The sequence below is a fragment of the Jaculus jaculus genome, chromosome 14, assembly GCF_020740685.1.
Source record: "Jaculus jaculus isolate mJacJac1 chromosome 14, mJacJac1.mat.Y.cur, whole genome shotgun sequence".
NCBI classification, from domain to species: Eukaryota; Metazoa; Chordata; class Mammalia; order Rodentia; family Dipodidae; genus Jaculus; species Jaculus jaculus.
The window spans coordinates 14,593,324-14,609,324 of record NC_059115.1 but is presented as its reverse complement, the minus strand read 5'-3'; the positions used below and the strand labels follow the sequence as shown (position 1 = coordinate 14,609,324).

Here is a 16,001-nt window from a genome sequence, read left to right as displayed (position 1 = left end):
AAATCCTTCTCCCTTCAAGTCAAAGAATCCAGACCCCAGCCATCCTCCCTCAGGCCATTAATTCTAGATGACAACCTTCCTCTCTCAGGCCATGAACTCCAGACACCAACCTTCCTCCCTAAAGCCATGAAGTCCAGACTCCAAACTTCCTCCCTCATGCCAAAACAGCAGACCCCCTCATTCCTGCCTCAGGCCAAAAACTCCTGACTCCATCCTTCTTCTCTCAGGCCATGATTGCCACACCCCAACCTTCCTCCCTCTGGCCATGAATTCCAGACCCCAGCCTTCCTCTCTCTGGCCATGAAATCAAGATCCCAACATTGTTCCATCAGGCCATGAACTCCAGACACCATCCTTCCTCCTCAACTCAAAAAATCCAGACCCCCAACCTTCCTTCCTCAGAACCAAAACTCCAAACCTCATCCTTCCTCCCTCAGTCCATGAATTCCAGAGCCCATCTGTCCTCCCTCGGGCCAAAATCTCCAGACTCTATCTTTCCTCCCTCAGGCCATGGACTGCAGACCCCATCCTTCCTCCTTCAGGCCATGAAATCAAGACCACAGCATCTGCCCTCAAGCCAAAAACTTCAGACACCAGTCTTCCTCTCTCAGGCCTGAACTCCAGACCCCAAATGTCATCCCCCAGCATGAACTCCAGACCCCAGCCTTCCTCCCTGAGGCCATGAACTCCAGACCCCAACTACCGTCCCTCAGGCTATGAACCCCAGACCACAAACTTCATCCTTCAAGCCATGAACTCCAGACCCCAACATTCCTCTCTCAGGCCATGAACTCCAGACCCCAGGCAAAGTGTCCACTATCTTCATTTTTATTTAATATAGTATTGGAAATTTTAGCTACAGCAACAAGACACTCATAAAAGGGATACAAATTGTAAAAGAAGTGATCAAATTATCACTATTTGCAGATGATATGATTCTATACATGAAAGACCTTAAAAACTCTATCAGTAAACTGTTAGAGCTGATAAACACTTTTAGCAACACAGCAGGATACAAAATAAATACACAGGAGTCAGTAGCTTTCCTATATACTAACAAACATGTGGAGAATGAAATCAGGTAATCACTCCCATTCACAATTGCCTTAAAAAAAAAAAAGTACCTTGGAATAAACTTAACTAAGGAAGTGAAGGAGCTCTACAATGAGAACTTTAAAGCACTCAAGTGAGAAATTGCAGAAGACACAAGGAAATGAAAAGACATCCCATGTTCTTGGATTGGAAGAATCAATATTGTGAAAATGTCAATCTTACCAAAAGCAAGCTACACAATCCCCATTAAAATTCCAATGGCATTCTTCATAAAAATAGAAAAAAAAATCCTAAAATTCATTTGGAACCACAAAAAACCTCGAATAGCCAAAACAATTTTGAGCAACAAAAATAAGGCTGGCGGTATCACCATACCAGATTTTAAGCTATATTACAAAGCCATAGTAACAAAAACAGCATGGTATTGGCACAAAAATAAGACATGTAGATCAATGGAATAGAATAGAGGACCCAGATGTTAATCCAGGCAGCTACAACTGTCTGATTTTTTTTTAAATTTTTATTAACATTTTCCATGATTATAAAATATATCCCATGGTCAACCGTCTGATTTTTGACAAAACAAAATGTGAAAAATATTCATAGGAGAAAAGACAGCCTCTTCAACAAGTGGTGCTGGGAAAACTGGATATCTATATGTAGAAAGATGAAAATATATCCTTGTCTTTCTCCATGCATGAGAATCAAATACAAGTGGATCAGGGACCTTAATATCAGACCTGAAACTCTGAAATTGCTAGAGGAAAAGGTAGGGGAAACCCTTCTACATACTGGCATAGGTAATGACTTTCTGAATATAACCCCAATTGCTCAGAAAACAAAACCACTAATCAACTACTGGGATCTCATGAAATCACAAAGCTTTTGTACAGCAATGGACACTGTGAATAGAACAAAGAGACAACCTACACAATGGGAGAAAATCTTTGCCAGCTACACATCTGACAGAAGATAAATATCCAGAATATACAAAGAACTCAAAAAATAGAACAATAAGAAATCAAACAACCCAATCAAAACATGGGCCATGGAACTAAATAGAGAGTTCTCACTGGAAGAAACACAGATGGCATATAAACATCTAAAAAAATTAAAAAAAAAGCATTCTATATCCATCAAGAAAACAGATGACGCACGCCTTTAATCCCAGCACTCTGGAGGTAGAGGTAGGAAAATTACTGTGAGTTCGAAGCCACCCTGAAACTCCATAGTGAATTCCAGGTCAGCCTGGGCTACAGTGAGACCCTACCTTGAAAAACCAAAAAAAAAAAAAAAAAAGAAAGAAAAAAGACAATAAATGTTGGTGAGGATGTGGTAAAGGATCCCTTCTGCGCTGTTGGTTGGAATGTAATCTGGTCCAGCCATTGTGGAAATCAGTGTGGAGGTTCTTGAGACAGCTAAATATAGATTTACCATATGTTCCAGCTATAGCACTCCTAGGCATATATCCTAATGACTCTTACTACCTTAGAGATACTTGCACAACCATGTTTATTGCTGCTCTATTCACAATAGCTAGCAAATGGAACCAGCCTAGATGTCCATCCACAGATGAGTGGATAATAAAGATGTGGTACATCTACACAATGGAGTTCTATTTAGCGGTAAAGAAAAATGAAATTAGGCAATTTGCAGGGAAATGGATGGATCTGGAAAGAATTATACTAAGTGAGGTAACCCAGGTCCAGAAAGCCAAACGTCACATGTTCTCTCTCATATGTGGATCCTAGCTACAAATGTATAGACTTGTGTGTGATCTGGAACCAAAATTCAGTAGCAGAGGACGATAAGCTAGAAAATGGCTATAAGGGAGGGAGGAGAGAGAAGGTCTTAAGAGGATGGTATTGTATATATGTAAGTAGAAGAACAGATTACAGGGAGGTGAAAGGCCTAAGCAATGTCAGCGGAAGAGATTGTATAAAACAAAGGTGGGGGGAAGGTCAATCAAAATTCAAAATATTTTGAATAAGACGTATGAAAATCTACTTTCTTAAATAGACCCAGAAGCCATAGATTGTTACTAGAAAAGTTTCAGTGCCAGGGATGGGGTACCTCCTGGTGAGTTGTTGGCCAGGGAGGTCCCTGTTGCCTCCAAAACATTATAGGCTATTGCCAAGGCTCTTGGTTACCCATGAGAAAGAAATGGCAAGACCCTATTGCTGAAGACTTCACATGCCTGAGCGGCAAAGTCACTGAGAAATCAAGCTGGGGCTGAGCAGAAAACCTTCTCCCTGAAGCCCAGCCAACTGAAATCTGGAAAAAGCTGCACTGTATGCAACCCTATGGGAGACAGAGTCATCAGCGGTGAAAACAGTGGACACTGGAAGCCTCAAGTTTGGCCAGACAGGCCAAATGACTGATTGAGTGCAATAGTGGCATGTCTGCTCTGGGGGAAACCAACTGCTCTCTAATTGGGCTGAAGGCCCACTCTATGGGAGGGAATATGTGCCTGGTATCTAGTTTCTAAACCTAATCAAAAGCCTATGATAAGCCTTAGGGGTATAAAGCCTACTCTTGTCTGGATAAATGCATATATTACTGTCACCAAATTGCCCTGAAAGCACTACACTTAATGTTCATACTCATATATTAATGCAACTCTCACTTCTACTTAGAGAAGCTTCTTTTTTCAGATGGTGATGACCACTGGGATGATCCAAAAAGCAACATAGTGCTAAGAAGAAGGGACGGAGGAGTGTCCAGCACTGAAACATTTCACACTCTCCAAGGCTCAGGGTCCATAGCGGAAGAGGTAGTGGAAAGAATGTAAGAGCCAAAGGAAGGGTACCACACCTTACATACAACTGTCTGGACGGAATTTGGCCTCAATATCCAGGACCTCGCAGTGCCTAGCAATACCCACACAAGACCCTCATAATAGCAGGGAAAAAATGATGACATCAAATTAAAAGAGAGACTAATGGAGAGAGGGAGGGGATATGATGGAGACCAGACTTTTGAGGAGGAAAGTGGGGGAGGGGAGGGGAGGGAAATACCATGGTTTGTTGTAAGTATAGAAGTTGTCAATAAAAATATTTTTTTTAAAAAAAAGGATATAAAAAAGGGACTGGAGAGGTTGCTTAGTGGTTAGGACATTTGCATGCAAAGCCAAAGGACCTCAGTTCAATTCCCTAGGACCCACATAAACCAAATGCCCAAGGTAGTGCAGGCATCTGGAGTTTGTTTGCAGTGGCTGGAGGCCCTAACATTCCCATTCTCTCTCTCCATCTCTTTCTCTCTCTCTCTCTGCCTCTTTCTCTCTCTTTCAAATAAATAAAACATATTTTCAAAAAAAAGTCTTATGGGGGGCTGGAGAGATTGCTTAGTGGTTAAGGCATTTGCCTGCAAAGCCAAAGGACCTCGATTCAATTCTCCAGGACCCATATAAGCCAGACGCACAAAGTGGCACATGCGTCTGGAGTTCATTTGCAGTGGCTGAAGGCCCTGGTGCACCCATTTTCCCTTTCTCTCTCCCTCTCTATATCTTTCTCTCTCTTGAATAAATAAATAAATAAAAAGTCGTATGATAAGGCCAATGAAAGTTTTTGTTGATAGTCATGAGATGAACTGACTAAGGAAGATAAACTGGAGAGGAAATTTTAAATGTTGATAAGTGCTTGATGAAAAAGATTGTTACAAGGTGATTACATAGATTGTAAGGTAAAGGTATGTAGATGAAGGTATGAATAAAATATGTGGATGAAGGCATGAGTAAAGTATGTGGATGAAGGTATGAGTAAAGTATGTGGATGAAGGTATGAGTAAACTTAAACAGAAGGTAAAAAGACAAAGTTGTTTAAGTCTTAAAGTACTTGATCATATTACAGACTCCTTGACATATATAAGATGATTACTAACCTAGGGCTTATATCAGACTAACAAAGGATGGCCCTGGCTGATGCTACAGTATTCAGGTGGTAAACTTAAAAACTTTAACTCACTAATATTAAATTTTTATTTATTTGAGAGCGACAGACACAGAGAGAAAGACAGATAGAGGGAGAGAGAGAGAGAATGGGCGCGCCAGGGATTCCAGCCTCTGCAAACGAACTCCAGACGCGTGCGCCCCCTTGTGCATCTGGCTAACATGGGACCTGGGGAACCGAGCCTCGAACCGGGGTCCTTAGGCTTCACAGGCAAGCGCTTCACCGCTAAGCCATCTCTCCAGCCCTAACTCACTAATATTAATCTGGTCATGATAATGGTTATGAAAAACTGGCTTTAAAGTTCTCAACCAATTATATTGCCATGTTCCTCTATTTGTCAACCTTTAACTATTTAATAAGATTATTATATCTTTAAAAAAAAAACCTATAACCTTAAGATGGTTCCTGTCTTGTTTATGCTGTTTTACAGGGTGATTATCACTGAGATTATTGTCTAAATCATATAAAAGGTGATTTAGTAATTGTGACTTTGTTCTTAGAGAAACTGAAGAAACTCCTCGTGTCCTAGGAAAGCCTGCAATATACAAACAGTGTTAATATAGCTTATCTAGGCTTCATATATTCCACCAGTCATAAATATTGCCTTATGTTAAACTTAAAAAATGGTTCAATGATTAAAGGTAGTTGATGAAGAAATCATTTTATTTCTATCATAATGTCTCTAATGTATGTTAAAAATCAGACTAATTTAGCTCAACAATGACCAGGTATAGCTTTATTCTTAACCTATGTATACTCAGTCTCAGTCAAGATTTTACTTAAGTAATTGTCTCATTTTCTTGTATCTTAAGTTCATTGTTTATAGATATATTGATACTTAAGACATGGTCTTAAATGCTGCTTTTCTGCTTCCAGTTTGTGGGGTAATTGGTACCCACACAGGTATCCAAGCTAATCAAAGATGTTATCAAATACAAATGCCAAAACTTTATGCTGTCTTGTTGACATGTTCTGTCTGTACTTATAACTAACTATTACATATTTCAAAAATAAGATGTGCCTACCTTCTAAAAACTGGTGCTCTGTATTTCTCTTGCTTTTTTTTTTTTTTACATAGTTCAAACTTAATTCTCTATATTAAGGTGATGAATTTATTTACGTCATACCTTATATTACAATAAAAGAAAAGTTAAAGGCCTATGGTCCAAAGTTATGTCTTCTACTGTAATAAACTTTTATGCTAATTATATCCCATACTACATAGTCTTTTTGTACTGACACTGTAGTTTTTTGTACTATTTCAAGACATAGTTTATATTGCAGCTTCTGACCAGTACTAAAATTATCTTATGTTTCTTTTTAACTCCACAACATAGCTACAGATATCTTGCTACTAATTAACCATTTTTCTTTTCAGGCTTTGGAAGAGATTTCCCCTGGCCTCATGCTGATGTGAAAATAGACTGATTCTCTACTCCATCCCTGGTGCTGGTTCTGTAAGCCTTAGTTTCCTACATCAATATCAAGGTTAACAAGGTCAAGATATTTTAACTAGCTTTGTCTACTTATTTAAATTCTATCTAAATGTGACATAAAAATTAAAACTAAGTCTTCATTTTGTTGCACAGGACACCTGGTTACAACAATAGGTTTCTTAATTCTTCTACTCTTATTTGTTTTCCTATTGGATAAGACTTTTATTTATTTGCTATAAACTTTTTCTAATTGGGCCTAATCATATAAATATTTCATTGTTATATAACTAACATAATTATATAAAACATAATTTTATTGTCGTTATAAAATAAACAACTTATAATAACAAATTATCAAGACTAATTAAACCTTTAGCCTTTTAGCCTAACATACTTTTATTAGTTCTCCTAAAGATCTTTGATCTTTTTGATCTTTGGACCAAGTAAGTAAACACCATGAACTTTCTATATGAAAGACTTACACACACACACACACACACACACACACACACACACACCAAAAAAAAAAAAACCCTTTAAACCTGAACTTCATAATTAGTTAACTTCTTAATATCTACCATATTTAAAATTTAAAATAAAGTATTTCAAATATTGCTTCAATACTAATTTCTTATACTTCCTACTTGACCTAAACCAATTTTTTTTTTTTTTTTTTTGAGGTAGGGTTTCACTCTAGTCCAGGCTGACCTGGAATTCACTCTGTAGTCTCAGGTTGGCCTCAAACTCACGATGATCCTCCTACCTCTGCCTCCTGAGTGCTGGGATTAAAGGTGTGTGCCACCATGCCCGGCTCTAAACCAAATCTTTATATTCCCACAATTTCCAATTAACTTCCCATCCAAGTTAACAACTCCCTCTTCCTTACTATCTCCTATATTATTATTATTATTATTTATATACCTTAAATATAATGTTCATACCACCTATGTCATGTCACATGCAAGAAATTCATACATGGATTAATAACCAGATCATAATGGCTAATAGATTTTACATGATCTAGGTGTTTCTTTCCTAATGGTTCTGATAGCCTTGCCTGTTCATATGATCGATGTGGGATAATAGCCTACTATGTACACGACCTGCAAAATGAAGTTTGTCAAATAGAAAAGTAAAAGCTAAAACTCCCAAAGCCACAGCTGTGTGACTAAGGCTTCAATGATGGACTACAGTGACTGTGGACAGGGAAATGTTACCAATCCAGAGCCCCTGATATTTTGGGCTGTATTAGCCTTTTTAATGGCCAATTTAATATTATTTCCTTACATGTGACTTGACATCTTTCTGTGACCAACTAAGGTATCCATTGCTATAAATTAAAAAATCTCACAGCTCTACTCCCTTCAAGTTAAACCAACCCTATCTCTGACCTGTACTTTATTGCCCTGATTATAAGCATGTTCACTCTGTCTTTTGTTCCTTGCATACTCAGATGCCTCACTGAATTCCTCCTGAATAGAATACAAGCCTTCACTGCACACCACGTCACTGAATTCTTCATGGCTACTGAATATCAGCCCCTGAACATCCAACTGCCACAGGACTGCATGAGACACCCTGAGAGATCTACCCCTCCCCTCAGCTTGAACTAGTTGGATATGAGTCTTTGCCCCCAGCCCATGCAGTCCTCCTCAAAATGTCCCACTCACCCCCAGTTCTCCCCAATTTCTTTTATTCTTCCAGAGTCTGGACTGAAGGGTTAATAGCCTTCCCTGAAAATTAAAAGGAACTAAAGAATTAATAACTATCCCTAAAGCTGGCATGCAATAAAGAAGGCAAAGAGGCTTTTGGCCTCATTAGGTTTGACATCCTTCCCTGATTGATGTACTCCCCTGGGTCTAGATGGCCTTGAAGGACAAGAGACCAGCTGAGTATCCTTCCTTAAACACTCCTGGCTGAAGAAGCCTATTCTGAACAAGGACACAACCAACTACAGTTTTCTCATCAACTAAACCTGGTACAGTGTTTTTCTTAGGTTCTTCCTTATAAACTTGCACCGTTGCCAGGCTCACTGCTACAGCCTCCATCCTGTGGGAAGGTTGCTGCCCCTCACAATTTTCTCTAAAATAAACAGTCTGTCTGTAGAGATCAAAGTATGGTGTTCTCCTTTACTTTTCTCTTAAACTTTCATTTCCTCCCTCAGGCCATGAATTCCAGACCCCAACCTTCCTCCCTCAGGCCATGAACTCCAGACCCCAACCTTCCTCCCTCAGGCCATGAATTCCAGACCCCCAACCTTCCTCCCTCAGGCCATGAACTCCAGATCCCAACTTTCTTCCCTCAGGCCATGAACTCCAGACCCCAACCTTCCTCCCTCAGGCCATGAATTCCAGACCCCAACCTTCCTCCCTCAGGCCATGAACTCCAGACCCCAACCTTCCTCCCTCAGGCCATGAATTCCAGACCCCCAACCTTCCTCCCTCAGGCCATGAACTCCAGATCCCAACCTTCTTCCCTCAGGCCATGAACTCCAGATCCCAACCTTCTTCCCTCAGGCCATGAACTCCAGACCCCAACCTTCCTCCCTCAGGCCATGAGCTCCAGATCCCAACTTTCTTCCCTCAGGCCATGAACTCCAGAACCCATCCTTCCTCCCTCAGGCCATGAATTCCAGACCCCAATTTCCTCCCTCAGCCAAGAACTCCAGACCCCAACCTTTCTCCCTCAGGCCATAAGGTCCAGACTCCAACCTTCCTCCCTCAGGTTATTAACTCCAGATCATCACCTCCCTCCCTCAGCCCATGAACTCCAGACCCCAACCTTCTTTCTTACCTCAGGCCATGAACTCCAGACTCCAACCTTCCCCCCTCAGGCCATGAACTCTAGACCCCAACTTTTCTCCCTCAGCCCATGAACTCCAGACTCAACCTTCCTCCCTCAGCCCATGATCTTCAGACCCCAACCTTCCTCCCTCAGCCCATGATCTCCAGACCCCAACCTTCCTCCCTCAGGTTAACTCCAGACCCCAACCTTCCTCCGTCAGCCCAAGACCTCCAGACCCCAGCCTTCCTCCCTCAGATTCAGGGTTCCAGGCCCCAGCCTTCCTCACTCAGAACATAGCATCCAGGCCCCAGCCCCCTCTCGACTCAGGGTTCCAGACCCCAGGCCCCCTCCTCCCCCAGGCCCCTCACCCCCCGGTCATGCAGCTTCATGCGCAGGTCCCAGTCGCTGACGCCATGCTTCGCGTCGTAGCGGGAGCCCAGGTAGTGGCGCAGTCGAGAATCCCAAAGGCGACTCATGGGGAAGGCCTGGGGTCCCTTCTCGCTGCCACCCCAGAAGCGGAACACGGCCTCCAAGGCGTCCCGCTCACGGAACTGCGCCAGTAGCATCGGGGTGCGGGTTGGGGGGGGGAGAGAGGAATGGATGCAGTGAGAGAGGCTTCTGCGTGACCCTCCCCTTTCCATCCCAGGAGGTGGGAACATCGATGAATGAACTGAGGATGGAAGAACTGAAGCCTCCCCCTAACCCTTGGCCAAACTCCAAACCCTACAGAGGGAGGATCGTAGCTGGGACACGAACCCCCACTCCCCCGGGCCAGCTCCATTAACGCCAAGTCCTCCTCCGGGACTGCCCACTTCCATCGTCCCGCACCAGCGGGGAGGGTGGCCGGGGCACCTTGAGCAAGTTGAGGCTGAGCCAGGGTTGCTGCTCCTCCAGGCGGTCGGGCTCGGGGACCAGGCTCGCCAGGCGGCCGGCCTGGGCGCGCACGAAGGCGGCCACCGGGGGTCGCAGCAGCGAGTTCCCCCACAGCTCCAGGAAGGTCTCGCTTCGTTCTGGGGGGGGCGGGGGAGGGGAGTGATGTGGGAGCGAGCTTGAACTCAGAAATCAGGCCTTAAATCCCAGCACTCGGGAGGCAGGGGTAGGAGGATCGCTGTGAGTTCGAGGCTAGCCTGACACTACATAGTGAATTCTAGGTCAACCTGGGCTAGAGCGAGACCCTACCTCGAAAAACAAACAAACAAAGAAATCATTGCTCCATAGTCACACAGTAAATTTGCGCTGTATTCCTCCCCTCTGTATCCTACTTCCCCCCAGCTAAGTAAACTGTCTACCACTGAGCCACACCCCCAGCCCTTCACTGGTGGACTTCAGTAGGCAGGTGCTCTACCACTGAACTATACCCTTAGCCCCCTCTTTTTTTGCACGCGTGTGGTGCGGTGTGGATGGTATACATGTCTGCTAATGTGAGCGCCTTGTGCACACGTGTGAGAAAACCAGAGGAAAATGGTCGATGTCGTCCTGTATAACTCCTTTACATGTTTTCTCCTGACTGAGACTGTCACTGAACTCAGAGCCACCAATTTCGGTGACACTAGCTTACCAGAGAGCCCCAGCAAGCAAGTGCCTTCCACCACTGAACCATCTCTCCAGCCCTTGGCGCTTTAACTCAGGCCATTGGGACACCAGAATGAATCCCTACTGGGAGGGGGAGAAGTCTGGGGTCCGAAAGCCAGAGTCCTAGCAACTGACCTTGGAGCCCCATTTTCTCAGGTTCCTCCAGGGCTAGGCTGAAGATCAGCATGTGTCGGGCCACAGCTTCCAGGTTATTCTCTAGCACATAGAACTGAAAGGATGACAGGCAAGAAAGTTCTGCAATGTCTGAACACCAGCCCCTGTCACCCACACACCTACCTACCTTCCTTCCTTCCTTCCTTCCTTCCTTCCTTCCTTCCTTCCTTCCTTCCTTCCTTTCTTTCTTTCTTTCTTTCTTTCTTTCTTTCTTTCTTTCTTTCTTTCTTTCTTTCTTTCTTTTTCAGTTTTCATAACTAAGGAAGAAACCCAGGGCTCCAGGCTGGTGTTTCCACCTCTGAACTGTATCGCCAGCCTTAGTTGTACTCTTAAAAAATTACTATTTATTTAGTTGAGAGAGACAGAAAAAGGCAGAGAGAGAGAGAGAGAAGATGGGCACACCAGAACCTTTAGGCACGGCAAACAAATGCCAGATGCATGTGCCACCTTGTGCATCTGACTTATGTGGATACTGCAGAATCAAACCTGGGTCCTTAGGCTTCACAGGCAAACACCTTAATGGCTAAGCCATCTCTCCAGCTCCAGTTTTACAGTGTTACTTTCTTTTTTCTTCCTGAGGCAGGGTCTCACTCGTGCCCAGGCTGACCTGGAATCTGTCTGTAGTCCTAGGCTAGCCTTGAACTCACAGCGATCCTCCTACCTCTGCCTCCCAAGTGCTGGGATTAAAGGTGTGTGCCATAACCCCAGGCATAATTTTACTTTTTATTTTTTTAATTTTTCTTTTTTTTAATATTTATTTATTTATTTTTATTTATTTGACAGAGAAAGAGAGAGAGAGAGAGACAATGGGCACGGCAGGGCCTCCAGCCACTGCGAACGAACTCCAGATGCATGCGCCCCCTTGTGCATCTGGCTAACATGGGTCCTGGGGAATTGAGCCTGGAGTCTTTGGCTTTATAGGCAAACGCCTTAACTGCTAAGCCATTCCTCCAGCCCTTAATTTTTATTTTTTGAGGTAAGGTCTCACTCTAGCCCAGGCTGACCTGGAGTTCATTATGCAGTCTCAGGGTGCTCCTCCTACCTCTGCCTCCCAAGTACTGGGATTAAAGGTGTGCACCACCACACCCAACCTTACTTTTTATTTTGAGACAAGGTCTCACTAAGTTGTTCAGACTGGTCTTGAGCTCGCTCTGTAGCCCTGAAAGATCTTGAACTTGAAGTCCTCCTACCTCAGCCTCTGGCGTAAGTGGCATTATAGGCCTGCACCACCAGACTTGGATTCTCAGCAACCTTCTACAATCACAAGTATCTAGGCAACTCCCCCCACCCCCACCCCGCGCGCTCCAGAGCCTTCCTTCTCAGAGATGAGATCTTTGGGCTCTGCCTTCTGCTGGAACCCAGAAACCCCAAGCCCCAGGGACTGCTTGCTTCCGCAGGAAGTGGGTCCAGACTCCCAGCATATACCTTCTTACACCCTGCAGTCTACCCCCAGCCCTGGATTTAGAAATGTTTGAATTCCAATCCCCTCTTTCTCCAAGAACTCAGGAATATGGACTCTCAATTCATCCTTTCGCGTTCATGACCCGGGGGTTCCCTGCTCACATTGAACCTCCGGCGAGGCCAGAGCTCTGCCCGGGCCAGGGTCCGCAGCAGGTGGCGCCCATCCACAGAGCCCAACAGCAGGACATTCAGCTCCGGAGTCTTGTGGGTTGTGTCTCCCTGCGAGTCTGAATCCACAGGAGGACCTGGCAAGACGACAGTGGCAGGGGCTGGTGGCTACTCAGAGCATCTCCTGCAGCTGCCTCTAAAACTGCCTGGTACAAGCCGGGTGTGGTGGCGCACGCCTTTTAATCCCAGCACTCGGCTGGCAGAGGTAGGAAGACGGCTGTGAGTTCCAGGCCAGCCTGAGACTACAAGGTGAATTCCAGGTCAGTCTGGGCGAGAGCGAGATCCTACCTCGAAAAACGAAGACAGACAAACAAAACTAAAACAAACAAACAAAAATACATGGCACAGGGCTGGAGGGATGGCTTAGCAGTTAAGGCGTTTGCCTGCAAAGCCAAAGGACCTTGGTTCAATTCCCCAGTACCCACGTAATCCAGATGCACAAGGAGGCACACACATCTGGAGTTCGTTTGCAGTGGCTGGAGGCCCTGGTGCACCCGCTCGCTCTCTCTCTAATAAATAAAAATAAAGTTTTTAAAAAAATACATGGTACAAATCCAGCAAGCCTGGTGTCCAGAGCCTGGCTTCAGAAAGGAGCTGTGCCTCTGTGCATTCTGGGATTTGAAGTCCTAAGAGAGGACCCCGGGGCACCCCTCCCCCACGCCGTTAAGCCTTGGGGAACGTTAGCGGCCCTCCATCCCTACCCCCTTTTTTGACAGTAGAAGTCCAAGCCCTATAGAGTCTGCACATGATGGAAGAGGGAAAGTGTGTGGTCCTGGGGTGGGGGCTCACTTTCAGCCTGCAGATCCAGCGCCGGGGACAGTCCCCACCAGGACACGAAGCCGAAGCCCATGCCGGAGCCCGCTGGCGTGGTCATGACCCTGAGGGACAGACATCTGGAGACACCCGCGCTTCGAGCCGCTTTTCTCCCTCTCTCCGCCCCTCTCTTCTCGCTCCTTGGCCTGCACGCGATCCCCTTACCTCTATCCTTCCTCCTAAAATCCAGAGTGGGTCCCTCCCTCGCTGCTGGATGCTGCGCCCAGGTACCTTCACCTAGCAACTATGTTTGCTGCCCTCCCACCCCCCGCAACCTTTCGACCTATCAGCCAATGGAAGCCGCGGGCTGGGGCCATTGCAATCAACTGACCAATGAACGTGAGGAGGTTCCGCCCACTGCAAACTTCTAGCCAATAGAAGCGCTAAGGGACAGTTACCTTGGAAGGCCAGGACCCCGCGAGGACGCGGTTGTCCTGATGACAGCGTGGCCCAAAGTGGGTCTGAGTTTGGTCCAATTTTTTTTTTTTTTTTTTTTTTTTTTGTTTTTCGAGGTAGGGTCTCACTCTGGTCCAGGCTGACCTGGAATTAACTCTGTCATCTCAGGGTGGCCTTGAACTCATGGCAATCCTTCTACCTCTGCCTCCCGAGTGCTGGGATTAAAGGCGTGCGCCACCACGCCCGGCATGGTCCAAATTTTAATCAAGGGGAAGTCTTGTCTGCTGTTTAACTTGAGTCAGAATGGGGAATTTTTTTTTTTTTTTTTCCAGGAAGACAGCTACCATTAACCTCTGGCCTCCACATGCTCGATCTCATTCTCTCTCTCTCTCACACACACATAAAAATTCATGTTGGGTGTGGTGGTGCAGGCCTGTAATCAGAGCTTTTTTTTTTTTTTTTTTTTGCGGCGGGGGGAGGAGTGCGTTTTGAAATAGGATCTCACTTTAACCCAGACTGACCAGGAATTCACTATGTAGTCTCAGGGTGCACGTGAGCTCACAGCTGGCAGGGTATCTAACCTTAACCTCTCAGATACTAAGAAATAGGCAGAATTAGCTAGAAAGGAGTCACCAAATCAAAGGGAACAATACTACAACAGTAGCCTGCCCTCATGAAGTCTACAGGGAGGTGTGCAGGGATAATGCTGTGACACAGTACCAAGTCCACCTCTGTGAAGGATGTGGCAAAGCGTTTGTTGGGAGGTTTCAGTATAGAGCTCTGGCTTTCTCCAATGGCCTGTGTAGTCGAGGATTATCTGGAATTCCTGATCCTCATGCCTCTAACCTCCCCGTTGCCAAGATACAGGTGTCAACCACCATGCCAGGTTTGTGTAGTCCTGGGGATAAAACCCAGGATGATGGGCTGGAGAGATGACTGAGTGGTTAAGGTGTTTGTCTGGGAAGCCTCTAGGACCCAGGTTTGATTCCCCAGAACCCACATAAGTCAGATGCACAAGGTGACAAATGTATCTGGAGTTGGTTTGCAAGGGCTAGAGGCCCTGGTGCCCCTTCTATCTGCCTCTCTATCTCTCTCAAAAAAAAAAATAAATAAAATCTAAAAAGGAAAGAAAGAAAGAAAGATAGATAGATGATAGATAGATAGATAGATGGATAGATAGAAGAAAAGAAAAAGAAACCTAGAATGATGAAGTGTCTGCCTAGAAACCTCCAATGAGAGGCTAGGGGTGAGAATCAACAGTGAGGGCTGGGGGCGTGGCTCAGAGGTAGAGCACTTGTCTAGAATCCACAGTGAGGGGCTGGGGGCGTGGCTCAGAGGTAGAGCACTTGTCTAGAATCCACAGTGAGGGGCTGGGGACTTGGCTCAGAGGTAGGACACCTGTCTAGAATCCACAGTGAGGGGCTGGGGGCGTGGCTCAGAGGTAGAGCACTTGTCTAGCATCCACAGTGAGGGGCTGGGGGCGTGGCTCAGAGGTAGGACACCTGTCTAGCATCCACAGTGAGGGGCTGGGGCCTTGGCTCAGAGGTAGAGCACTTGTCTAGGATCCACAGTGAGGGGCTGGGGACTTGGCTCAGAGGTAGGACACCTGTCTAGAATCCACAGTGAGGGGCTGGGGACGTGGCTCAGAGGTAGAGCACTTGTCTAGAATCCACAGTGAGGGGCTGGGGGCGTGGCTCAGAGGTAGAGCACTTGTCTAGAATCCACAGTGAGGGGCTGGTGGCCTGGCTCAGAGGTAAAGCACTTGTCCAGAATCCACAGTGAGGGGCTGGGGCCATGGATCAGCAGTTGAGCACTTGTCTAGAATCCACAGTGAGGGGCTGGGGCGGGGCTCAGCAGTAGAACACTTCCCTAGAATCCACCAGAGAGGGGCATGGCTCAGTGGTCAAGTGCTTGCCCAGCAGGGTGAGCAAGTGGACTTGTCCATCGGTAAGGGAGTTCTCCCCGCTTCGTACAGCCACCACATAGTGGGTCTTGTTACTGTTACAATTTTTCATCATGAGGCAACAGAGTCCCCAAGGCAAGTGAAAGGATAAATGTTGGGATGAATTAGTGGTGGGTGGTGGGTGTCCAGGACATGTTTAGCATTATTACTGCCCCAGCACGGCTCCATGCCTACAGGAAATGAGGTTCCCTCTTGGCCCTTGCTCACCTCCTTCAAGGACCACGAGTACCAGGC

The 16,001-nt window shown here is 45.6% G+C and overlaps 1 protein-coding gene across 1 annotated transcript in view; it reads right to left on the bottom strand.

The window, feature by feature from the left end:
- Positions 1-13,469, bottom strand: part of Dnaaf3 (dynein axonemal assembly factor 3) — a 28,576-nt gene extending 15,107 nt beyond the window's left edge. Inside the window, exons 1-5 of the mRNA XM_045134308.1 lie at positions 13,385-13,469; positions 12,530-12,672; positions 10,928-11,021; positions 10,073-10,230; positions 9,589-9,771 (exon numbers count right to left, since the gene is read on the bottom strand). Of these exons, the coding sequence (XP_044990243.1) occupies positions 9,589-9,771; positions 10,073-10,230; positions 10,928-11,021; positions 12,530-12,672; positions 13,385-13,469 (663 nt within the window). The remainder of the gene's footprint in view (positions 1-9,588; positions 9,772-10,072; positions 10,231-10,927; positions 11,022-12,529; positions 12,673-13,384) is intronic.
- Between the last annotated feature and the right edge of the window lie 2,532 nt (positions 13,470-16,001).